At 37.7% G+C, this 25,694-nt stretch overlaps 1 protein-coding gene across 1 annotated transcript; it reads right to left on the reverse strand.

Annotated features, from left to right (window-relative positions):
* Positions 1-1,317: 1,317 nt before the first annotated feature.
* On the reverse strand, positions 1,318-25,694 carry si:dkey-21p1.3 (collagen alpha-1(I) chain). The gene is made up of 62 exons (XM_061032596.1): positions 24,569-25,694; positions 24,126-24,179; positions 22,552-22,671; positions 22,071-22,109; positions 21,842-21,895; positions 21,659-21,712; positions 20,346-20,453; positions 20,173-20,226; positions 19,818-19,871; positions 19,690-19,734; positions 19,453-19,506; positions 19,271-19,315; positions 19,113-19,166; positions 18,985-19,029; positions 17,973-18,026; positions 17,577-17,621; positions 17,422-17,475; positions 17,302-17,346; positions 17,022-17,075; positions 16,818-16,925; positions 16,682-16,735; positions 16,504-16,557; positions 15,553-15,597; positions 15,411-15,464; positions 15,007-15,051; positions 14,790-14,843; positions 14,469-14,522; positions 14,333-14,386; positions 14,140-14,193; positions 13,910-13,963; positions 13,769-13,813; positions 13,573-13,617; positions 11,488-11,595; positions 10,114-10,167; positions 9,188-9,241; positions 8,926-8,979; positions 8,657-8,764; positions 8,327-8,380; positions 8,112-8,219; positions 7,705-7,755; positions 7,447-7,500; positions 7,302-7,355; positions 7,125-7,178; positions 6,854-6,961; positions 6,718-6,768; positions 6,540-6,593; positions 6,358-6,411; positions 6,227-6,280; positions 6,095-6,148; positions 5,911-5,964; positions 5,763-5,816; positions 5,392-5,445; positions 5,253-5,306; positions 5,118-5,171; positions 5,013-5,030; positions 4,647-4,709; positions 4,382-4,564; positions 4,097-4,220; positions 3,811-3,917; positions 2,952-3,032; positions 2,639-2,845; positions 1,318-1,560 (listed from the first exon to the last, which is right to left on the reverse strand). The coding sequence occupies exons 1-62, from the start codon at positions 25,400-25,402 to the stop codon at positions 1,408-1,410; spliced, it is 4,920 nt and encodes a 1,639-aa protein (XP_060888579.1). The 5' UTR covers positions 25,403-25,694; the 3' UTR covers positions 1,318-1,407.

Consider the following 25,694-nt stretch of genomic DNA (forward strand, 5'->3'; position numbering starts at 1 on the left):
CTTTGCCCATTTAGATAGATACTGTAGATAGACAGATAGATAGATAGATAGATAGATAGATAGATATATAGATATATATAGATATATATAGATAGATAGATATATAGATAGATAGATAGATAAATAGATAGATAGATATATAGATATATATATAGATAGATATATATAGATAGATATATAGCTATATATAGATAGATAGATAGATATATAGATAGATAGATATATAGATATATATATAGATATATATAGATAGATAGATATATAGATAGATATATAGCTATATATAGATAGATAGATAGATAGATATATAGATAGATAGATAGATATATAGATATATAGATAGATAGATATATAGATATATATATAGATAGATAGATATATAGATATATATATATATATATAGATATAGATAGATAGATAGATAGATAGATATATAGATATATAGATAGATATATAGATAGATAGATATATAGATATATAGATAGATAGATAGATAGATATATAGATATATAGATAGATAGATATATAGATATATATATATATAGATAGATATATAGATAGATAGATATATAGATAGATATATAGATATATATATAGATAGATAGATATATAGATAGATAGATATATAGATAGATATATAGATAGATATATAGATATATAGATAGATAGATAGATAGATAGATAGATAGATAGATACATTATCCATGATTAGGTCAGGTTGAAATGATTTTAATGGTACTTATGGCAATAAAGACCTACTGTTACAAAAAAAAAACACTCGACAATACATTGAATCAGTTATAAGTTGCGATGATGCTGCAGTGTGCAGTCATCATTTAGTAAACTAGTCTTATGACTTTACCGTAGCAAATACTATTAACTCGAGGACAGGGATACGTTTATCAAAATCACAGATAACACCATAGGATACAATATAAACCTTTGTAACAGAAGCCTTTCAGACATGTCGGACTGCAGGCATTTTCTGTCACAAAAAGGTCTTTTTGTGATGCAGTGACGGCTTTGTATCATCAAAAATAGTTCAACAACTTCAGTAATAATTAAACAGTGTAAGCAGAGTCATTTAAAACACAACAGCATCACATGGCCTTCATTTCACATGGTCTTAACTTTATTTGAATAGTGCTGCACATCATTCCACTGTAAAGAGGATGAGTCATAGGGAACAATGATAGTAAATAAAATATTTGGTAACAATTTATATAATGCCAAATATGATAAAATACACAATTCATTCAGGTTGAAACGGTTCAATAAATAAGCAAAACATATAATACAGAGGCCATCCAAACATACCATATGGGCCATCCGAACTTTCCATATGAAAAAGATATTTACAGAATTTCAGACACACAGACCAAAAAACACACACATACTCCTCATGGGTCACAAGAAGCAAAGGGGACCCAGGATAATGGTGATCTCAGGGATATGAGGAGATGGTGAATTCATGTCAACACCCAGATCTCTGACAGGAAGTAACTCCATATGGCCGCGATGTACCTCAGTGTTCCCCTGAACCATCACAACCACCTCCCACTGCAAGAGACATAAAGAGGACAGGTGAACCATGTTACTTATTCCTGTGACCTAAACTTACATGGCAGCTTATGGAGTGATGGAAAAAGTCAAGTCAAGCCATATTTATTTATAAAGCATATTTAAAAACAGCAGCAATCTATGTATAAAGAAAAACACTAGTCAAGCCCGGAGGACATTCAATTTCAATTCAATTCAAAAAACTTTATTTGTCCTCGGGGGGCAATTCAAAGGCACGCAGACAAGTAAATTAACGACAGTGCAGTAGACTAAAAATTTAAACCAAAAGTATAAAGTGACAGTTTAAATACAAAAAATAGAATAAAACTTTTCACGAACGCATTAATTACTGTCTCTAAATCACTGAATGAGAAGATGGGTTTAAACTTTGAAATTGTACAGTGCTGAAAGATGGCCAGTGTCGAAAATAAAGCCTGGCGTGGGGCCTGATGTAGCTGGACAGGTTACCTAAGTTGTTGGAAACCTGTTTGATGGAGGCAGGGGGGCCAAAAATAAACAACTTCGGTTTTTGACTCATTTAGTTGTAAAAAGTTATGGGCCATCCAGTTTTTTATATCTTCGAGGCATTGTGTAAGAGAGGTGAGTTCTGAGAGCTTGTTTGGTTTAACGGCTAGATATAGTTGAGTGTCATCAGCGTAAAAGTGGTATGACAGGTTGTGCTCCTGGATGATATAAATGAATGGAAGCATGTATACAGGTTTTGCTATAGCCTTGAACATCTAAAAGTTGTCATTGTAATTAATATTAAATTGGTGATTTACATGCAAACATTTAGCAATAATGTCGGAAACATGTAATGTTTGGTTAGTGTTTGATATATTCATACGTAAACTGCATGACTGATTTATTCTAATTTGCAGTGTATTCAATTTTGTATCAAAAAAGAAATTTATTTGATCTGAAAATATAACACCAGTATTTTTCAATTTAATTTCTTCAGATGCCCTTAACAAATTGCTGTCATGAAGATATTTTAATTAATGTTTATTACAGTAAGATTAGTGGATAAACATACAAAAACTCTGTTTTTAACAACATTGTCATCTTGTAGTCTTACCTCACAGTTGTTCCTCGACACTGTGATAAGAGGTGATATAATTTCTTTGCCAGAGTCCCCCAGAAAGCGAACATTCCTCTTGGATAAGTCACTCACGACAGACTCAGCGGGGTTTCCTGTACAGCTGATGGTCATGCGCTGGGAAGATTTTTGGCTGTGTAACCGTAGAAACCTCAGCTGGACAACACTCAAGCCAGCGTACTCTAACTGTCAGAGACACACACATTTTCATTTAAAATCTGAAGAAAGGGCTCACTGATGATAGATGTGCTCAATGCTCATCGATTAATCAAGAAATGCGACACATTCTTACCCTGGTTCCACCATGTTGCTGACTAAACCACTGGACAGATGTTTCCGATGACTTCCTTTCTGGTTCCCAACTGAATTTAATCTGAAGAATAAGATATAATTGATATTTCTGAAGCCATTTGCTTTTTTATGTCAACAGTCTAATCTACAAAAAAATACCCCTCCTTACCAGGAGTTATTTAAGTCATATCACACAAGAGGTCGTGCTGTTCTTGATATCAGCTGGAATGTGACTCTGTCATGAGTCTGTCATAGTACGTCTACGTGTTACAGCAGACCCTCTACTTTGTTTTATGTTGATAAAAGAGTTTTCATTGATCATGAACAAGTGAAATAGCAGTCATTTGATGGTTTTTTTGTTGGCCTGTATGATTCTGAAGTACCAGCTTGATCATTTGCTAAAATGTTAAACAGCCGCAATCAGAAGGCGTGATGCAGAAAGATACATCAAAAGTGATGTTGTTCTCTCTATCTGTACTCATTAAATGCCTCTTGTTTAGTAAAATAACTTGGTTTGTAACTGACTGTTGTACAATCTTATTTATATGTCCATACTGCCTAGGGTAAAGAGTTATATGTTAGCTGCTTCCTATGTTTGAAATCTGCAGAAAAAAAATCAATCAAAAGTGCAAACATTTGGCCCTTTAAGAGATTTGAATTCATTTTGGTTGAAAGTCGAGGCAATCACATCTGACCCCCTGATTTAATAGGCTGTTAAATGAGTTTATCATAACATGAAAATATTACATTGTTGCTGTTGGAAACACGAGATTCAACGTTTTCTCTGTTCCTTTTACTTTGTTTAGGTCAAACAAAAGTCAGTGCACTGATACCTCACACCAGACTGTATATGAGCGAACCTGTGACTTTGAAGGGTCGATGCAGGTCGTTCCTCCAGCTGTGAAGTTACAGAAAACCTTTACAGCATCGTAGGGACAGCCTTGGTTTGGATCCATGTAATAGTAACCTGAAAGACAGACAGACAGACAGACAGACACACAGACAGACAGACAGACAGACACTTCAGATACTTTATTGGTCGACTTGAGAACCCAATCAAACAGACCTCATTTGGTATAAACTGTGAACATTTGCCTAAAACAGATCAAAATCCCACAGTGGATGTTAGCCTATCCAGACTCTCACCATCACTTAGATGTGGGTGTATGAGTCCAAGCTCGTGGCAGGTGGTTGCAGGATCGTCTTTGGTACCCTGAGGCCAGCTGAAGGACTCCCCACCCTCGTATCCTTCAGACCATCTCCTTGTTCTCTACAGAAGAATCAATCATTCAGTCATTAAATAAGACTGAACATAAAAGTAGGAGGGTAAAATATCTGCCATAATTCAGCTCCTTGAAAATGAAGCACAATTGAACACAAAACAACATTTTGTAAATGTGGTGTTACAGGAGAGAAAAGCTTTAAAATTACTTGTTGTTGTCCTTCGCTTTGCTCCTGGCTGGGTGTTCGTCTGGGTCTCGTCACATTTCTTTGTCCCGGTTTTGGACTGGATCTTGTTTGAGGTCTTTTCTCATTTCTTTGACCTTGTTTTGGCTTTTGTTTTGATTTCAGTCTCTGTGAAGGCATGCGTTCACCTGGTGCACCAGGTTTCCCCTGTAGAAAAAGATTTACTGTTTGTTAAGTGCAAAGTCTAAACCTCACTGCACCACATTTCAAATATCAAAAAACTTCTTACTGGAGGTCCACGCTTGCCCTCCACTCCCTTTTGTCCTCTTCTGCCTTGGACGCCTTTCATTCCCTGTAAAAGCAAATTACAGTCACGCTGATAGGCAGAACACAACTCTGAGAAAGCGAACTGCTTACCTCTGCTAACGTGTCTCACTACTTAAAAAAAACAAAAAAACAATGAAAGAGCACACTAAAATTTAATACAGAAGTCACTTAAATTTTGGCTATATCAGCTGTCCGCCAACATCCTCTTTTAACACCTAAAAGCCATCACTGTAAAAGGATTCTATAAAGCTGAATAAATGCCCGCTAATCTGTGAGCAGAATTGTGACATAAAAAAAAGAAAAGAAAAAGTTATTAACAGTCTCTCACCTTCTTTCCAGACTGGCCCTGTTACAACAAACAGAAAAGAAATAAACTCAGTGAAACTGTTTCATAAATGTTTTTCTTCTATTTCAGAAAAGTAAAGCAACCTACAATGAGTCCAAACAAGCCTTTCTGCCCAGGTGGACCAGAAGGACCAGTATCCCCCTGTGAAAATCAGTGAGTGGATTCATAATTAGCAACCTGTTGAAAACAATGCAAAAGAGAGAGAGTAACAACGGACTTTACCTGCTTTCCTCCAGGACCTCTTTGACCTTTAAGTCCCTGTAAACCAGGATTCCCCTAAAATGTTAGAAAGGTAAGAAATTAATGAAAATGATTCCTTTTTGAATTAAAATGATTTAATTTCAAAAATGTTTTAACGGACCTTAAGCCCAGGTGGCCCGATTGGTCCCAGAATCCCTTTGTCACCTGGGAGACCCTGTGGGTGAAGAAAAGTACGAGGAGAATAGGTTAAAAAGTACTGATCCAATAACAGTTCAATGATTCTCAGACAGTGTGATTTAATATTTGTGGGATTTCTGAACCTTCTTTTGAGCCTAACTAACATTTGACTTTAAAAAAAAATAGATTTCAATGTCATTCTTCTCTGGAGCAGATTTTGAATTAAAAAAAGTAACAGACACATGATAGTACAGAAAATTAAAACATACATAATACTTAAATGTTAAAAACTTGTCTAGAGAAGTAGTTCAGGTCAGATAAGGTTGTGTATGACACTTAGTGTCTGACTTTTACCTTTGAACCAGATGTTCCAGACCGGCCTCTCTCCCCTCTCAGTCCAGGGATACCCTGCATAAAGAAGGAGACATTTGCTGGAAAAGGTGCAATGCCAATTATTACAGATCAAATCTTGTTGTTAAGCTTATGAACAAAAACGCTGTACCTTTGGCCCCATTGGTCCAGGGGGGCCTTGTTTTCCTTTTGGTCCAGCTTTGCCCTGAGAAACAAAGTAGAACAACATGTTAAATACCCCTTTTCATGACAAAGAAGATTATATGAATGGAGTTTGACAATTGAATACAGCTTGAGCAAGTATTTCACTGACACTGAGCAACATAATATTATACCTTGAAGCCTGGTGATCCAATGTTTCCTCTGATCCCAGGAGATCCAGGTTTCCCCTAAAACATTACATGATTATATTTAAAACCACAACATTTGCAGGGTTTCATATCATATGTGTCTGTTTGGTAGCTTACAGTTTCTCCAGGCCTTCCTGGTGTTCCAGGAGCTCCTCTGAAACCAATGTTCCCCTTAAAGTTGAGCAAAGATGACATTTAGTTAAAATGTTTAAAACAGACATGTTTGCATTGAGGGAATTTTTTCTTACCGGATCTCCTTCATTACCCTCAACACCTAGCAACCCATCCAATCCACTTAGGCCCTGAGAACAAACACGATTACACGACAACAAACCATTCATAAACACATTTCTTACTTAAAACAACGTTTTATATCATAGCAGTATTTGATTGGGTGGCATATGTTTATATCTCAGATGGGGATACTTGCAGGTTTTCCAGGTCTTCCGGCACGCCCTGGTTTACCCGGCAGGCCGTCAGTTCCCTAAAAAGAGATCTTAATTGACGCAACTCTGATGCACAGACAAAAAAATTGAAACACGAAAACTGCCACAGAGAGTTTTGCATCAAGTGACACCAGATTCAAGGATACTGAATACCAGACTTACAGTTTTTCCAGGAGCTCCTTTGTTTCCTTTCCTCCCATGCTGGAGTTTTCCCTTTATAAAGACATTAGAATGACAACTTTGTCTTACCTTTATTTTTTCTCTGATACATGTTCATCTGTGCTGTGCTTCATCTTACCTTTAACCCCGGGCTTCCTTTGATTCCTGGTAGACCAGGTGGACCAGTAGGTCCAGTTGGACCTTTAGCACCTGGGAGACCAATGGAGCCCACCTTTCCCACTGCGCCCTAAATCCAGTCACACAGATATATTACCATAAGACACTCATTTACTAAAGAATTATATTTTTGAAATAATAAAAGCCAGACCATTAAATGATACAAAATGAACTGATTCAACAAGCTACAAAATAAAACACAACCCTTGTGATATGAAACATCCTTTTCTTACCATTGTTCCTCCTGCCCCAGGCTCTCCTTTTGCACCCATTTGACCTCTAACTGCCTGTGAATTATGGAATGAAACACTGAAACACTGTCTCACTGTGGTCACATCTTTACTAACCATTAAATATTCTTTATCAAGATTAATGATGCCCATTGGCTGACACTCATGATGAAATCCCACCATTTCTCCTTTGATGCCAGGAAGTCCAAACTTTCCCTTCCCACCACGACTGCCCTGAGTTGCACAAACACACAGTGAACATGTCAAAGAGCTTATAAAGTGAAACCTTACAGCTGCATCAGAAAAAATAAAAGGTACTTTATACCTTTGATCCAGAGGTTCCAGTTTTACCCTCGACACCTCTCTCGCCTGGAAAACCCTAAAAGAAAAACAAAACATATTGTAAATATAAAAAAAAATTAAACTGAATTTTCTACACAGGGTGACCTAGATGTTAACCATGTTGAAATTCATTGTATTCCAAACAACCATTTCAGGATGCCATAAACCTTTAGTGAGGAGTTTCTCTTAAATAATATTCAATACATGTATTAATGCCTCATGCCAGTTTGATTTTTCTTACTGGTGTTGATGGTCCAATTTGTCCAGGAGGACCCATACTGCCAGGGGGGCCCTGAAAAAAGAAGGCGTACAGCTTTTTCATATTAAAATAATAATATGCCGAACATCTCTTAAAATAACTCTATGAATTACTACTTCATTTGGGGAATACTTCATATGTAATACAAATGTTTCTGTGGTTCACTTCAGCAAGCACCAGATCCCTCACCAGGTCACCAGACCACGTGCTCCAAGCATAAACTACTCATCTACACCGTGACATTAAGTACAACATGTTCAAGACCTTCAACCAGTCCAGCTGCCTTTGGATCAAGCTTCGAATCCAACATGTTGGATGCAAGTTGTCATCAGATAACCTTTTGGCCAACACTCATGATCAGATAATCCGACTATGACTATGTTACTCACAGTTTGTCCTTGAAGCCCCTTCTGGCCTTTGGTCCCTGCTGCCCCAGTGTCCCCCCCTGGTCCAAACTGTCCAGTTTTGCCCGTTGAACCTCTGAGGCCTGGCTCACCCTGTGAACGCATCATCACGAATTTCAGACTGTAAACCAAAATTTTGACCACAACATAATTTGTCAGGTCAGTCCTAGCATTGCTGCTGACTGACTAAAATGACTGACCTTTATTCCAGGTACCCCAAATTTGCCTCTGTCTCCTGGTGAACCCCTGGACCCCTGCAAAAGAGGGTCAACGGTTAAAACAAAGCAGAGAGTAAATCTGCACATCCCAATGAGAAATAGAGGTCTTTATTCCTATTTGGGTGGTGATTGCAAGGCTTCCTACAATTTGAATTATAGCCATTTTAGAGGAGAAACTCTAAGCAGGCACTGGCAGGAAGTTTTAAGGAAACCCCTGAGCCATGTTGTCATCACCATCATCTCACAAAATGTAAAAATTGGAGGGCTTACAGTATTCGAGCAAACTGTATGTTTGAAAGAAATCTTTTCCACCTGTTTCCCTGGTGGCCCCTTGGTTCCCTGTGGCCCCAGGATGCCTTGGTTGCCTTCAGCTCCCTTTGGCCCTCTATGTCCAGGAAGACCAGAGTTCCCCTGGTCCCCCTGAGATGTAGGCAAACATTTTTTTTTAGTTTATCTGATAACATTATGTTCCTTTACATGTTGGTCAAAGAAGAATGTCACATAGAATAATAATACTTTTCAACACTTTTATCAAACTACTGAATCAAAAGGAAACATTTAAAAAACACACATTCACTCACAGATTTGCCTTTAAGTCCAGCTGGGCCAACCGGTCCCCTCAGTCCGACTGGACCCTGAACGCACCAGCATGTACATATTGAAGTATAACATACGCCTGTTTTTCTGTAAGTTTAACCATATAGACAAAGGCCCCTAACTCTCTTTTTCTGAATATATATTTTTAAATATGTTTCTTTTAAATGAGACATTAGAGTGCCTTTGCCTTCAATTTGATAGAAAAAATAAAGGAAGTCTGTGGCAAACACATTCTAGTCAATCTACCTCCTCACCATCGAGACCAGGAACTCCCTGCTGACCCAAAATTCCTCTGAATCCCTGAAAAAATGATGTGAAGAGATAATTAGGAACGATCAGTTTAAGATTAGTTAAGCTCTTGTGAGGATTTGTGTTGTGTTGATTTTGGCGACCCCTGTGGATAAAATGATTTGCTAATCTTGTCCTGTGCATGTTTAAAGGTGCACTACAGAGAAATAGAGAAATGTGAAAGTTGGAGAAGTGTACAGATTCTGTAGTATATGTTTAACTCTATACAAACTGTCCTCAGAGGAACATTTGGTCCCTGTAACACTGTTTGAAGATAAGATGCTATGCAAGAACATATATGTTGGGGGGCCCGCAACAGTGAAAGCGTTACTCTCCTGGTAGCTTTTTAGCTCCAAACAGTGTTCCAGGGACCCTTTTTTTTCTTTGAATAAAGTTTGTGTATTTAGTTCAGAAAATAAAGCATAGAAATGTTTCACTTCTCCAACTTCAAAGTTCACTACCAAATCTACATAGTGCACATTTGAGGACTGATTTCTGACTTTATTTCAAATGACTAAAAAGTACAAGAACTCAAAATAAATCTTTAGAACAGAAAATCTGAAAAAGGCTGTTATGGCAGCGTGCTGTTAATCACCCTGTCTGACACCTACACCGTTGCGAGAGTGACAGGTATATAAAATAACTGTATAAGAAATCTTATCTCTGATGGTCTTGTTTGCTTTTGAAGGTCACAAAGAGGCATCAGTATTATTTTCACTATTTCATTAGCAGCTAAAACATCCTCACAGGAACTTTAAACTGCTTGTTTCTGAAAAATTGCACAGACAAATTTATCACTATGCTGCCATCTATACCACATTGTCTCATGTGATTTTAAGAGACAAAGACGTATTCAGAGTTGCCACTTAAAAGAAAAGCTTTACCTTATCTCCTTTGACACCAGCTGATCCAGTCACTCCTTGAGGTCCATCTTTACCCTAAATGTAGAGAAAATAAACATCAATTGCACAAGAAATACGCATGCATTTCATAAGGCTGCCTCGTGACCTACTATAAAAGTATGTTGTTTAAAAAAACAGGCAGACATATTTATTTTGCAAAAAAATATTAAAAACAAACTCAACAACTAGTTACTACTGTAAAATTACAATATCAAAAAATACTGTAATTTTATTAGTAACACATTTTGTGTTTGTTTATATTAGAATAATCCAATGTAAATAGTTTTGTTTAATCTCATTTGTGAGCTTTGCAATTTGAAAACTATTGTTATATTGTATTACTGACATTTTTCACATTTTCCATTTTTAAGGCCTGTTACACTGAACTATGATCCATTTCATTAAAAAAAGATTCATGTTCATTGGTACATAAAGCCTGGATAACTTATGTTTACACAAAGTTTACCATTATTATTAATTTGTAAATTATAATTAAAAGTTGACAAAATAAAAATAGCAAATTTTAATGTTTCCTCTAAGAGAGATATTGAAATTCAAGCACAATGACATATAATTGACCTGTCTGTACATAGACAGGTGAAAAAAAGCCACATTTTAATGACATCTGAGTGATTCCTAACGGCTCCTGGGACACTAGGGAAGGCACTGTTGACTGAGAAATAAACTTTGCATTCAGTACAACAGTAAGGGGCTCGATGTACCAAACCCTGGCTCACCACCCTAACACAGACCTGACTGGTATGCTGACTAAAGAAGACTCTTGCACCATGCCAAACAGAAAAGAAAGACATTTTCTGTTTATTCATGGGATCAAGATTCAGTCAGCAGTTGTCCCAGGAGGCTTGCCAGCTGCCAGTGAATGAACAGTATTCAATAGCTACTTGTGTATAAAACTGGACTTTTTCACAGCCACAATTTAGATTTCAGTGGTTCAGTTGATTTGTCCCACCATTGATGCAGTACACTGTCTTAGTGGTTTACTAACGTCAGCAGATTATGTAAAGGTAGCCTCTGATTACAGAGCAGAAACTGTCACAGCAGGGACACACATGCAGGAAGGAATATTTGCGTAATCATTTTGGACAGTTATATAAACTAGTTGTACTTTGGGTTGATTTCATTTTTTTTTTTGCCAGAAGTGATCCTTCAGTACATCTTGACCAGGGTTTGAAATCTTAAATCAGTATTTTAGTCAACTCAACAGGAGAGTGGAGACCTAAAAATGTGGGCTACATTTCAGAGTAGTGCCAATGACTTGTAATCCAATTAGAAAACAAAACAAAATCCAAGACAGTCATTTTATACTTGACAGTACAAATGTTAAATAACACCTACTGGATAACCTGCAACTCCAAGGGGGCCAATTGGACCCTGCGGCCCCTGGTCACCTGGAAGGCCACGGGGCCCAACCTCACCCCATGGTCCAATGTTACCCTGGATACCCTGGATGGAAAAGATAAGCCACGAACAAGATGCCCTTTTTTTTATAACAAGTCAAACTTAATTTTACTCATATAATTGACAATGGTCTAGTAAACAGGAGGTTCGGTCCCAAGCTCCTGCAGTCACCTATTGAATTGTCCTTGAGCAAGACGCTGAACACCAAACTGCTCCTGCTGCTAAGTCAACAGTGTGTGAAAGTGTATGCATTGATGAGTTCATACTGATGGATACTTTACATAGCAGTCTCTGCCATCAGTGTGTGAATGTGGTGTGAATGTGACATGCAGTGTAAAAAGCACTTTGAGTAGTCTGAAGACTAGAAAAGTGCTCTACAAGCTCAAGTCCATTTACCATCTAATTAGCCTCATCTATAGAATAGTCTCAATCTTTAGAGAACTTGCTCTGATTAAAGATTCATTAAAAAGATTAAATTGTACACGAAAAGTCCATTCCAAATCAATTATTTGAACCACTTTACCCTGCTAATAGAAGCTAGGTAAAGTGCGATTGACACAAAACACAGTTTGTGGTATAAAAACATGCATAGTGTAGTAAAAGTACTTTTAGGAATTATACTGACTGGAAGCTGAAGATTTATGGACAGCACCATGTGAGTGTGCCTTCTGAAAAGACTGTTTTGTTTATGCAGACTGCTCAACCTGTCTCTCCCTAAATCAGGCATATAAAGTGAGCACTGTGTCATGATTGACTCTTGTTTAGTTTGTTTGTTCCTTGTTGTTGTTGTTGTTGCTAGGTTGTGATTCCTGTTTTATTTTGTCAAATTGAACCCTTGTGTTTCTATCTTTCCTGTGCATTTTTTCTGTTGATAATCCTGAGTTTAGTTTTCAGTGTTTCCTGTTTTATTTTGTAGTTTCCCCCCTCTTTATCCTGTCTAGGGTTTCTTCCGGTCTCCCTATTGTCCTCTTGTTAGTCTCATCTGTGATTGATTACTTTACCTGGTCTATTCAGTCACTGGCCCTTTCCGAAAAGCCACAGTTCAGTATGGAGTGCGTACTTTTCAGTAGACTGAACCCTTGTGGTCAGTCAGTGGGCATTTTTTGGGTCCACCTGAGTAGACTGAACATTTCAGCATGGATACTAACTTCCGGGTTTTGTGTAGTATGCTTTAGATGCATCCTTTCAGGAAATGAATTGTATTTTAACACCCACAATGCTGTGCGAAATTAAAGGTGGAGGTCACTTCACGTGTGTCTCCAAATCAAAACAAACGAGGACGGATGCGGCCGGTTTGGGTAATGCACCTTTAAATGTTAAGTTTTTAAATTGTTTACATGCAATGTGAAGTTTTGTATTATTTACTGAGCCATCGTGCACATCACATCTGAGTGGGAGTGTCAATAACATGAGGCGGGCTAATGAACTTCCACACTGAATGAATAAGTAGGAACAATTATCCGTCCTAAAATTATACAGAACGATTAGAAGGGACTGTCTACTGTCAGATTGTGCAGGCAGTTTGGAAGCACCCCCTTTGTTTCGTCAGTTCATTGTCAGACTTTTCCTGTTCTTCCTGTATTCCATGGTTTTTGATTTTCCTCGTGGCTTCATGTGTTTTTTGAACCTGTTTTATGTATTTCTCAGTTTGGATATTTTTGTTTCTTTTGGACTTTGAAAGTAAGTTTTTGTTCGACCTTTTGGCCTTTTTGTTCAATAAATTCTTCAGTTTTTGTCCGCACTTGGATCCTCCTCAACATTTGTTTGGGAATGCCTACATGACACTATGGGATTGAGACAGTTCTGCATTTTATGAAAAACCTTAAAAAAAAAAAAAAACACGACAGAAACTGAAGCTCATCTTTATTTTCTACTTAGAAACTTCTATTTGTATTTAACATAAATAGCAACTATCAGGAGAAAGTAAAAACATAAAAATAATAACTCAAATGTGTAGCTGTGGAATTTAAGGACTTGATGATGTGTGGATGAGTTTGGAAGAAATTAATGAAATAATCTTACAGTAGTTCCTCTGTATCCCTGTGGTCCAGGTATGCCCGTCTCACCCTGAAAGACAGCAAGACTTGTATAGGTAAATAGAGCAGGAAAAGTCATATTTGACATCAAATATTAAAAAAAAGAAAAAGACAAAGCAGAACTGGTAATATATTATATATATATTATATTAATTAGCTAATAACGTAACATAATCACTTACTGGGCGCCCTTGTTTTCCCATTGGTCCCTCCTCACCTCTCTTACCCTTCACAACATATAATACAAGGTTATCACCACATGTAATTGCTAAACATATAAATTGTAGTTTATATTATGATTTGAAAGATTGATAAATGAATACCTTTAGACCTTCACTTCCTGGATGTCCCCTGGGGCTGTTTTGGCCCTTAATCCCCTAAAAATGAAAACAACACATCATCTTGGACACAATCAAAACACCAACATCTCTGTGTCTGTGTTTCATCCTCATCTAGATTTATAAGTACATTTTCCCAGAAATTTGATCAATTCTGTTATATTTTCATGTTACATTGTGTAGTGGTGCTACATTTGCCAAATGATGTGACTCACTCTCTGCCCTGGCTTTCCTGATGTCCCCTTGATTCCTCTACTGCCAGCCTCTCCCTGTTAGTTAACAAACAAAACATACAAATATATGAAATCACATATTTCATCACCACCACTTACTTATATGCTATGGAGTGCTGAGGAACATTTATTAAACAAACAAACAAAACAAATTCTCAAAGCAATTAATACTCACACTATTTCCTACTGGTCCTTGGATGCCAGGAGCCCCTGTTTTCCCAGGTAAGCCCTGTGGGAAATATTTTGCTATAATAAGTGACACTGCAAGTGAGTTTAATTGTCCAGCCTTTATCATAAAAAAACAAAGTCACCTTTGGTCCTGAAGGTCCAGTGTCTCCATCCAATCCATTTCCCCCAATGAGTCCCTTATAAAAAGATGATAAAAGTAGGATGCATGCTGTTACAGGTTTTTTATATTCATATATTCTGCAACATTTTCACTGGGTTTGAAGAGTTTTGTCTTGGTTTCTTTATGAAAACAAATCCCAAAAGCCCTGGAAAACAAATAGAACATAAGCTTTTGGACAGTGTCTTCATGTCAGAAAGTCTAACTTAAACAACAGTTGCCTGGCCTTTTCCTTACATGTAGGCAAGTAAGTTATCGATGTTCTCATACTGTTGACTAGTCTTACCAGCTGTCCGAGAGGTCCATCCTGTCCCCTGTTACCTACAGCTCCTTGAAATCCCTACAATGGCACAAAGAGTTATCAAAAGAGGTTTGAAAAACTTTCACCCTCACTGGAGTGAAAGGTTACATCAAATCTATTGTCCAACATATAAAAGTACAAACATTTTGATTGAAACAATATCAATAAGTATTCTTTCCTATCATTAGACAATTGTGATCACCTTCAGGCCTTTAGATCCACTGTCTCCAAGAACTCCAGGTGTTCCCTACAAACACATGTACACATGTAAAAACACATGGCTTCATTAACATCTGTATGAGCTGCATTTTGACAGATTCAATGTTAAATTGCACAAGCATGTACGTCTTTGATAGACTTAAATAATAGATGTATGAATACATTTATAAATGGGGAAGAACATTCACAGTTTGAGACCTTTTATGACCTACAATCATCAGACACAAGGTTAGAGGTGTCTAAAAAAGTAATTGATGGTAATCTTTCAATTATAGCCCACACATTATTAGTCTATTAGTAAAAGGAAATTGGTAATAGTTATTATATGTCTAGACTGAACATCCTATTCACAAGAGGACAGCATAAAAAGTACAGCCACATAGTAACCTTAATACCAGGTTCTCCTTCATGTCCTCTCTTTCCAGATATCCCCATCTCTCCCTGCAGGTGGAGAACAAAGCCCCCATCAGTAGAATTCATTTAGCACATAGCTAAACATCTAGACTAATCTCCACTCACTCTTACTCACAATTGGACCTGGGAATCCGGAAAATCCTGCTCGACCTTCGCGACCCTTTGGCAGGGAAAATCACAATTATTAAAAAAGGAGGATACAATATCCTGCTACATGAGTTCAAACTCTAGCTATGATGTAATACTTTCAAAACGTCCTTAATTGCTACCTTATAGTTACACGAAGCAGTTGGTTTACTTGTTTACTGGGATTCTCGTTAGACACTTCCTAAGTAGCAACTACTTTTTCCTGGGGTCGACTCATACAAACATGAAATTCAAATCCACAACATTTGGGCAGAACAGAAAAAGACAAAAAAATATATATATATTTAAACATGATAAAAACAGTACGAAGAGGAACCTATTATAAATCATAAAGGTAATCTCTCATGTACACAGGTTATATCTGTGGAATCAATTAAATACAGTGTTGGGCGAATCTTATCACAATTGTTTCTACTTAAAACAATGCATAGTAACTAAACAATGACATACAATTAAATATACATTTATACACAGGTATACATTCATTCACATATAAGTAGTATGCAACAATTGATAAGCTATATAGATGTTTTTAAAACTGTTTTACTGCTCAAACTGGTAATGTCTGATGGAAGAATATTCCACATCTTCATGCCTCCATATATGACAATACGTTGTCTCAAAAAGTCACAGGTCACTTGAAGACTGACACCTGTAGTGAACTAAGTGTACCATCGATATTTCGTAATTATTAGTGAATATTTTTATCAGTACAAGGCAACTTTTTCTAGTTGCATGTATATGAAATGTGAGCAGGTTTCTTATACCTTATCTTTGGTGCCAAGTTTAAGCTTTCAGAGAATATAAAGTTAGTATTCCATTTATTTTAAATGAATTGAAATAAAGGAAAATAATTCAAAATAACAACGGCCATTTATATTAAAAGGATTACATTACTAACCATGAATCTTTGTCCTACCTTGTCGCCTCGAGGCCCGGGAACTCCTTGAACACCGTCTGGTCCTCTGTCGCCCTACAATCACAAAAACATGAATGCATGCACGCTGATCCATTCACACACACACAGTGTACAAAAGATTCTTGTAGACATTTTCTTAAGAAAAAAACATGATTGTTTCAACTTTCTTAAAACCCACCTTTAGTCCCTCTTTTCCCTGCTTCCCTTGCTCCCCCATGATGCCATCAAGCCCCTACAACAATAACAGCAATAATTAACCAAAAACAGATGACTACTGCCATGTTTATCACATGCTTTTCTTATTTTTCACTCACACTTGATCCAACAGGTCCTGGTGGCCCTGTTGGTCCTCCGTGTCCCTCAAGTCCTGAAGGTCCTTGACGGCCCTTTAATCCTTGTTTACCTGGAGGCCCTGTCGGTCCCTGTACACAAACACAACAACAACAAAACAAACTGATTTACAGATTCACTCGATAAATTGATCAACTAAACAGACAGTTGGGAAGGTTCAAACTCACCAGGTCTCCTTTAAACCCTGTATCACCCCTCTCACCTCGCTTCGCTTTTACTCCCTGGACGAGAAAAGTTCGCACGAACACACACACAAGAACACACACAAAGACATGCCAAGGCAAACAGAAAAAACTCCACATCAAGTTCAATTTAGGATTCGAATGCTGGTCCAGCTACATGGCATGACATGGTAAAGATAATTAAAATCATTGAATAAAGCATAAAATATAATGTGGAATTTATTTTAGCCGCAACCACTATTGAAATTGCTTTAAGTAATCTTACTGGGTCACCTGAGGGTCCAGGCTTTCCTGGATTCCCATTGGCTCCCTGAAATGACAAAGAAAAACCATTAAATCAAGCTTCAACTACTGCACACCTGAGTTCTTCTCATTGTTGTCTTACATAAAGTCCAGGCGGACCAGGTTCTCCTATATCCCCTTCATCTCCTGGAGCACCCTGATGAAACACACACAGGGACAGATGACAGTGACCTTTAAATATATGTGCTGCATTACATTGTTACGATCACAATTTGTTTCTGCTTTAAATGTACTCACAATGTCACCTTTAGGACCTGCACAGCCACCTGGCCCTGGTTTTCCCTGTGAGGAAAAATAAATCAAGGTGTTCTATTTTCATAATTCATTATATTCATCTGATAAAAAACAAAAGAATGTCTATAAAGATGGATGACATGATGGCTCCCCAAAAGTTTAGCTCCCACTACTGATTGACTGCAGTATAGGTCATAAGCTCCTCCATGTTAATAGATGGGAAATGGGTCAAACTATAAAATTAAACAACATTTTTCCCAGACATAGTTTCTATCTTTTTAGTTAGTTCCCATCATGCTGATGTAGGGTCAAACCCCCAGTTTATGTAATGTAAACAAGTCAAATAAAACAGTGATTGTGTTACTGGCTCATGGCAACCTTTTACATTCCATATTATACCTGAGGGCCATGGACCCCAGGAAAACCAACCACTCCATCAGGTCCAGGCTCTCCCTGAAACAATTTAAGAATAAAAAGGTTACACAAAGGGGTGACACCAGGAATTCCTAATCCACTGAAAGATATCACTGTGGGTCCCACCACCTCAACCCAAGCCCAAGCCACCCGCACACAATTACTGTAACCACTCCCCCATTAAGCTTATGACCCATTAAAGATTTAAAGTATTATAACTTGATATTACACCCTGAAAATTGATATTTTCCCAGCAAAATCCATTTTCCCAAACACGTTAACTTTCCTTCTTTTGACACTGGAATAATAGTGGATCATCTCCTCCTACATTAAAAACATTAAAGTACCGCCTTTAAAGGTATAGTATGTGACTTTCAGAGAAGATGTCCGGTAGATTTTGCACTTAAGCACCAGTCTCGCAAACCAAAACAAAGCTGTCCCTTCAGTGCACCACTTCCCCTCCTTCCCCTCCCTTAGTGTACCAACCGAGTGCAGCCGTTTCTACGAATCATCTCCGGTCAGATGAGAAGTCAAAATTACATTTGGTTCTTATTTCTTTGAAGTATAAAAAAAAAAAAAACAGTCTAATCTTCGGTTTGGTTGGAAAGTCTGTTGGGTCTCCTTGAATTGTACTCCTGTGACAAAACTCTGTCATTATGCCTCATCTAACAGCATCTCTGAGTGGACAGCACTATCTCTCTTCCCCTACGTGGTGGCAACGATAACGGTTGGACAGGGTGAGGTTCACCTACATGAAACATGTTTGAGCCTCTGTGCAATATATATTTAGGTAGGATACTATTTGAGATCTGCTATATTAATGTTTATAATGTCGCATATTATATCATCAAAGCTATCCATGGCCCATTCCTCCGTTGGGGCCCTCGGTGTCAGTCCCACTTTCCCCTCCACTGTGACGCCCATGGTTACACATTTAAAAGTAAATGTCATTGACTTATTATCTGGTCGCTGTGAGAAAGGATGAGTGTCTTCACACCTGTGGTCCAGCTGCTCCTCTTGCTCCCAGTTCACCTTGATGACCCTGATTGCATGAAATATGTTATCACAAACAGCTTTGTATCATTCAATATGGATTGCAATTTGATGGACTAGCTGTTTACTTACCGGGGGTCCTTTAACTCCTACAACACCTTTTAATCCAATGGGCCCCATTTTTCCCTGAGCATACGGTAGGTCATTAAATATTGACTTCTATTATACATATTTTAAATCAAGCATCTTGACCTATTCAACTAATGACTTCTAGTATGTTGAAAACTTACAGGTTTTCCTGGTGGTCCACCAAACCCCAGAGCTCCAATCTCTCCCTTTAGTTAAATCAGAGTTTCAAACAAGAACATGCATGTCATTAGAAGAGAGTTGAATGCCTGAAGATAGCGTTACATCATAACTTTTTTTATATGAATAAGGATGATTATCACAAACTGAGATGTCTGACACTGACCAGAGATCCTGGTGGTCCTGGAAAACCAGAGGGACCCCTGGCTCCAGGCAGCCCCTGTAAACACAAGGCAGGTCAAGAGTTGTGATGATGAAATTCACTCCGTGGTGATTAGATTGAGATCTGACAAATCTTCAATGATCATTTCAGCAGCCATCAATAAATAAAAAGTGACTTAAGTGTACTTGAAACCATTAAAACACCACAGCAACATTAAATTAAACAGTTATCCACACTCACAGTATAGGCAGGGACACCAACGACTCCAGAAACTCCTTTATTTCCCTGTTGACAGCAGAAAACAGTACAAATCAGAATCACTTATACCAGATCTCTTTTCCTGGAGAAGACATATTTACATGTCTGACCTTGTCTCCTTTTTGCCCTCTGTTTCCCTGAGGTCCAGGCTCCCCTTGATAACCCTAAAAACAGAGAAAAAGTGTTTGGCTAATACCTAAATACCTCTATCCAAAGACAAAATGCTCCAGTCTGACGCTATAGTCACAACTTTAAATAAAAAAAGGGAATTTTGCAGTTGCTTAACCCATTCTGAAATAATGTGCTTATAAAATGAATAGCCACCAGAAAGTGTGAGGCAGCTGCAAACTTTAAAAGCAATAATACTTCAGGGTATTTACACATATAGATCGATACATATTTACACATACGCTTTGGCTTTTATGTTTTAAATACCAAAACTTTAGAAATCCAGGCCATTCTTACCCACTCACCCAGCTCCCCCTTGCTGCCTTTCTCTCCTCTGTAGCCTTTGGGACCCTATGGAGACGAGCAAAGAGAGCATTTCTCAACCTGTGGATTAAATTTACATGCATGTATGGAAATCATGTGTACATACAACGTACGCGTCTATAACTGATCACTGATCACTGATCTACCTGTTCTCCTGGAAAGCCTGGTGGGCCTGGATTAGGGTCGACTCCTGGGGTCCCATTTGCTCCTTGTCTGCCCTGGGGACCTGGCAAACCCTGAGGTCCAGGACTGCCCTGACAAACAGCACAACATGAAAAGTAGTTTATGTGATCTGATAAAAACTCATCACTACATCACTAATCTACTTGAGTTGCATTTCACTGTATCTAAGATGATTTCATTTCACTTTGTTGTTGTGTTAGTGTCTACTCCGGAAAAAAAATGGGGAAGACCTAGAAATATTTTAGTCTCAAAGAATATATTCCCCTATTTTGGGGATCCTTTTTGCATCCTTGGATGCATGTTAAATTCTCAGAACCAGTTAGTACACCCTCGTTAGTGCCCAGAATCCCCCCAGAGATCAGCAGATAAATACATAAATAAATATAAATAAATAAATACACAGTGTATACGTCACTAAACTACCAGCCCTCAGTGATGTATACACTGGCCAGTTCCAAAGGAGAACCAACTGTATTTTAAAAGGCCCTGCCAAACCCTGGACCCTGTCTCCTCTTCCCCCTCCCCTCTGGAAACTGAGTGCAATACACCGTACCCTGCATTTATTAGGGAAAGGCGTCAATATGAGACAGACTTTTTATTACCTTTTTAAACAAAACTCGTCCTCAACTAAGATTGGGAAATACTACAAAATTGTAAATTTACATCAGAACTAAGAAAGAAGAATTATAGGAAAATTAAATTACAATCACTCATTTGTTCTTGCTTTGTAAGACCACACATCTATACATCTATTTCAACCTGCTGCACTGTGGGGGAAAGAGAGAAAGACCCCTATATAATCACGATGGAGTGCTTTGCTGCACTGAGAAACTGGGTTAGCACAGAATGTCTTTTCTTATTTAAAGCATGTGTTAGAGCGGTAATATCTAACATGAGAGCTAGATAGTTTCTTATAAATACAACATTCTTACTTTGATACGCAGGGGCCTCCAATTGCGACCTGCCTTTATTTATTGAAAACCCCTGAGTTATATTCTATAACATCTTGTAGTTTAAATAACCAACTCCTTACTTTACAAACCTGAAAAGTAACCCTCTGTTAGTTAAATTCAGAGTTTTGAGTTTATTCTGGACCACAGAGGCTTTTGTAATGAAGCTAAGCTACTCCTCTCTAGATGTGGAACCAGTGGAGAGGAAAATACCACTTTCTTAAATCTTGTTTGTATAAGATAATAAAAGTGATGCGAGGTTAGCCCATAAATTAGCAAACTAGTTCTCTTTATGGAAAATATGCAAATAAATTAGAGGTACCTACAATTTTCCCTTGAACACCTCTTCGTCCTTGCTTCCCAGTAATTCCAGGTATACCCTGGAAGACAAAGTCAATCACAGGGACTGTTTAAGATCACTCTCTGCTTACTGTTTTTGTATTACATGGATTAAACCAACGTAGCTGTTTAAGTTTATTTAAAAGTACAGGCAACTTTTGGCAACTTACAATTGGTCCGTCATCTCCCAGGGGTCCAGGAGGCCCAGGTCGTCCCTTACGTTTCTGAAAATATATAAAATGTCTTGAGAGTTACTCGCACCATTTCTTGTGGCTTATATATTTATTTTTTTCATTAGACTCAAAACAGTATCTTATTGGCTGGGAAATTAAGGAGTTAACTTTTCATAATGAAAAGAAAAAAAAGGAGGCACATGCAATATTTAAAACAAACACCTACCGGCCAGGAAGAAACCAGTTTTTTATAGATCTTCTTTTTCTGGGAGGAACGGACAAAAAGTCTTCAGATTATTTTGTGAATGGTAACTTCAGAACAATAACCCAACCCATCAGCATTTAATCCTCAACTTAAAATTGAGGGAAACTGTAACAAAATATGTGTCTCCAAACTCACCCTTTTTCTATAATAATGTTTTAGCACCTTTGTCAGTACATTCTTTTCAATGGAATATACAGAGGCTACTTAAAACATACGTTAAAATGGAACTGGAATTTATACATTTTACTTTTAAAGCACTGTAAACACTTCTTTGTGAAGGTTTAAACTACAGAAAACATCTTCAATTTTAATGTGAAAATCTGCAAAACAGTTTCTGTTTTTCCATCACCAGATTAGTATTGATACTTTCACTAAAAATGTAAACAAGTGTAAAGCACCAATGGTCTGCATTTACTGGTGCAGAGCACAAATGACAGCTTACTTTGAAAGCCTCCCACTCTTCTTCAGAGGTTTTAAATACGACAATGGCAGGCATCCCAGGAGGACCAATGGGGCCGCTATATCCTGTCTGCCCAGTCCTTCCCATAACACCTTGATAACCCTTAGAAGACAGAAAAAACTTGTCTATCTTTAAAGTGGAAACAGTATGGATTAATGTTACATTGTCTATTATTTGATAAAGACTGAAATAATTGGCTTTTTTTATTCAAAGTATTTCAGTTAAAGCTGCATTATGCTGATTTGACCACTAGGGTGCAGAAGAACCCCTTAAAAAGCTGACGTCAAATTCCCTGAGATACTGTCAACAGCCTGTTGAGTTCTTGGGGTTGCTGTGTCATTTAGTTTTAGAAGGTTGTTATCTAGACAAGAAAATCGTATTGTCATTGCAGTAGCTACCATATAAGGCAAAAAGAATTGCTGGATCTTACAGAGATTTGACATGGCAAAAAAATGTCACTATAAGGAAATTTAACTGAGGCTTGGCTGTGTTGAAGTGAAAAGATCAGTATGTGTTAATATAAAAAGTTTATAAGCTAATGGGCTATTTTGTGAGAACTATATCTGGTAACAAATCATAAAGGAAAACATTCAGAAAATGATTATTCTGATTCCTCTTCAGATTTAAGAAAAGTAAGAAATCTAGATATTTGGTCATACATCTGAAAGCTAATGTATACACCCTTTAATAAGTTAAATGATCATTTGACACATTTTAGTTAAATAAGTTAAGTAAATATTTGTAGTAAGTTGAATATAATTGGATAAATAGCTGGATAAAAACATTGATAGTAATTGAATTAATAGGTGAAGAAGTCCTATAGTGTAGTTTCACTGCACATACTGTGAATGTTTTAGAGCACAAACACCAGAAAGAAATGATAACTGGTTAGCTAAGGAGGTCAAATTATTAACCAAACTTACACACACCCTTGTGACTTTCTGCGGACATGTTGTATACACACTTTAACGAACATATGCTGTTTGAGTCATATTTCAACCATCTATGTAAGTCTAATGTTTACCCATTTGTAAAGCAAGCTAGATGCTAGTGTCTCTCTCAATGCTATTCACCATTTATAACAGTCTCAGCTGTTTATTCATTCCTTCAAGCTAGCAGTTTAAGCTAACCATTCAGCTTTTTATTTATTACTTAAGCAATGTAACCATTGTATTATTCATCTCTTTCAAAAAAGAGTGTTTAAAAAAAAAAAAAAACCAATTATCCTTTAGGCTACTTTTAGCTATTGCAATGGTGAATCCATTAAGCCAAGTTTAACTTTCCTGCTATCTTGCTAGTTTAACATACTCTTACAGCATGGTGTAAAGTTTTGTGTCTGATTATGAGGACACATTTCCAGCATGCATTTTTAATGTTGTAGACCAAAGCAATAAATGGATCTCTGCTAAAGCAGGTTTTAGCAGCTCATTTGGGCTGTGTGGTTTGGCTATGTTGCACACCATGTGCAAAATTATAAGCTATCCATTCAAACCTCAATGTTATTTATATTCAAACACAAAAGTGGCTTCCTGATTTATATTTGATTTAATACATACTTTGTCTCCTTTAGGTCCTAGTGGTCCTGAAGGCCCAGGTGGACCCTGCAGTCCCTGCAGACATGATGCAGGTAGAACAGTCAGATTTGGATACTTGTCATTAGCGTCAGAATGTTGTAGAAAGCATTTTAACTTTAACTCTATTGTGGTTAAATCAGGCTATAGTCCCCAGAAAGGATATGATGGGACTAGAGCAGATATGTTGCTACCCTAATGTGTATGTCATGACAGAAAATGAGATGAGAGTATCACATGAATCCAATTATAATTGTGTTTGTTGTTTGTTTATGCATGAGAACATCAGCAGCTTTGTGTCATTTTAAATAAATGTGACGTTTTAAGTATGACTATACTTGTGACGACAACCTAAAATGTTAACCCCAGCTTTGGTGATGGCCGATGAACACTTAAGAAGCCACTGTGAAATGTAAACAATGTTTTACCCTTTGACCCCTGATCCCAGGTCTGAAGCTTGTCCCCTGATGTTGGTCTGTGTATGAAGGCGGCTGATTGGCCACTTGTACAGCTTTCTGTGCGGACTCACTCTCTGATTGGATGGAGGATTCTTCAGTGCTAAACTTGGAGGTCCAGTCAGGTGAGGACAGATAATAATCTACTGAGACATCAGTTTCATTGTCATGTTCATTTTCTTCCACTGCTCCATCTTCACCTAAATCTATTCTATCTTCATCTGTCTGTGTCCCACTCCCATTCTCTACAATGAGAACACCATGTTGTGTTGATGTTTCTGTTTTGGGTGAAACTGTTTCCAATCTGTCTTCTATTTCCTCATTTTCTGTTATCTCACTGGCTGAAAGAAAAGCAGTCTTACTTTCCAAGTCACTGGTAGTTGCTTGTGCTTCACCAGTGAGGTTTTGGGCTGGACTTTTCTGAGTTTCAGCAAAGTCCTTGATTGATTCTTTGTTTTGGGATACATGCTCTTCTTTTTTTCTGGAACCTGAAATAGGAGCTGTATTAGAAGAAAACTCAGAGTCTTGTGGCCCATGGGAGAACAATCTCCCTGTGCTTGTAGTTTTGTTATCCCTGTCTGCTCCTCCTGAAGAGACACCTGCAGCTGTCAGGTTCTCAGTTTGAACATTCAGGCTTGAAAAAGCTGTATCAACACTTTCCACGACAGATGAGTCACTTTTCCTGGAGCCCTCTTTTGCTGTAACAACTGGTTGAGGATCCTGCTTCTGGTGCATAGCAGATTCATGTGTGTGAAGAGAAGGATTTTTTGCTATACTACTTCCTTCTGTGGGCCTCGGTTCCTTCATTGTCTCTAATGTGTCAGAGTGTAATTTAGGAAGATCATTATTTCCATTCAGAGGAAGAGACAGTGGTCCAATATCTCTGCCTTGATGTAGGCCCTTTATCTCAGTTGTTTGTTTGTCCTTCACCCTGTTAGTTGTTGGGCTGCTCAATGAATCCAGATTTGGGGTAATCTCAGTGGGAGGAGCCCTGAGAGTTGTGTCTTCAAGGGACCTTTCAGATTTATATGGAACTCTTCTCCCTGGTTGAATGGTCACATCATCAATGGCTCCAACCTCCTGAAAAAGGTTTACAAAA

This window comes from Labrus mixtus, chromosome 3 (assembly GCF_963584025.1).
Source record: "Labrus mixtus chromosome 3, fLabMix1.1, whole genome shotgun sequence".
Taxonomy (NCBI): domain Eukaryota; kingdom Metazoa; phylum Chordata; class Actinopteri; order Labriformes; family Labridae; genus Labrus; species Labrus mixtus.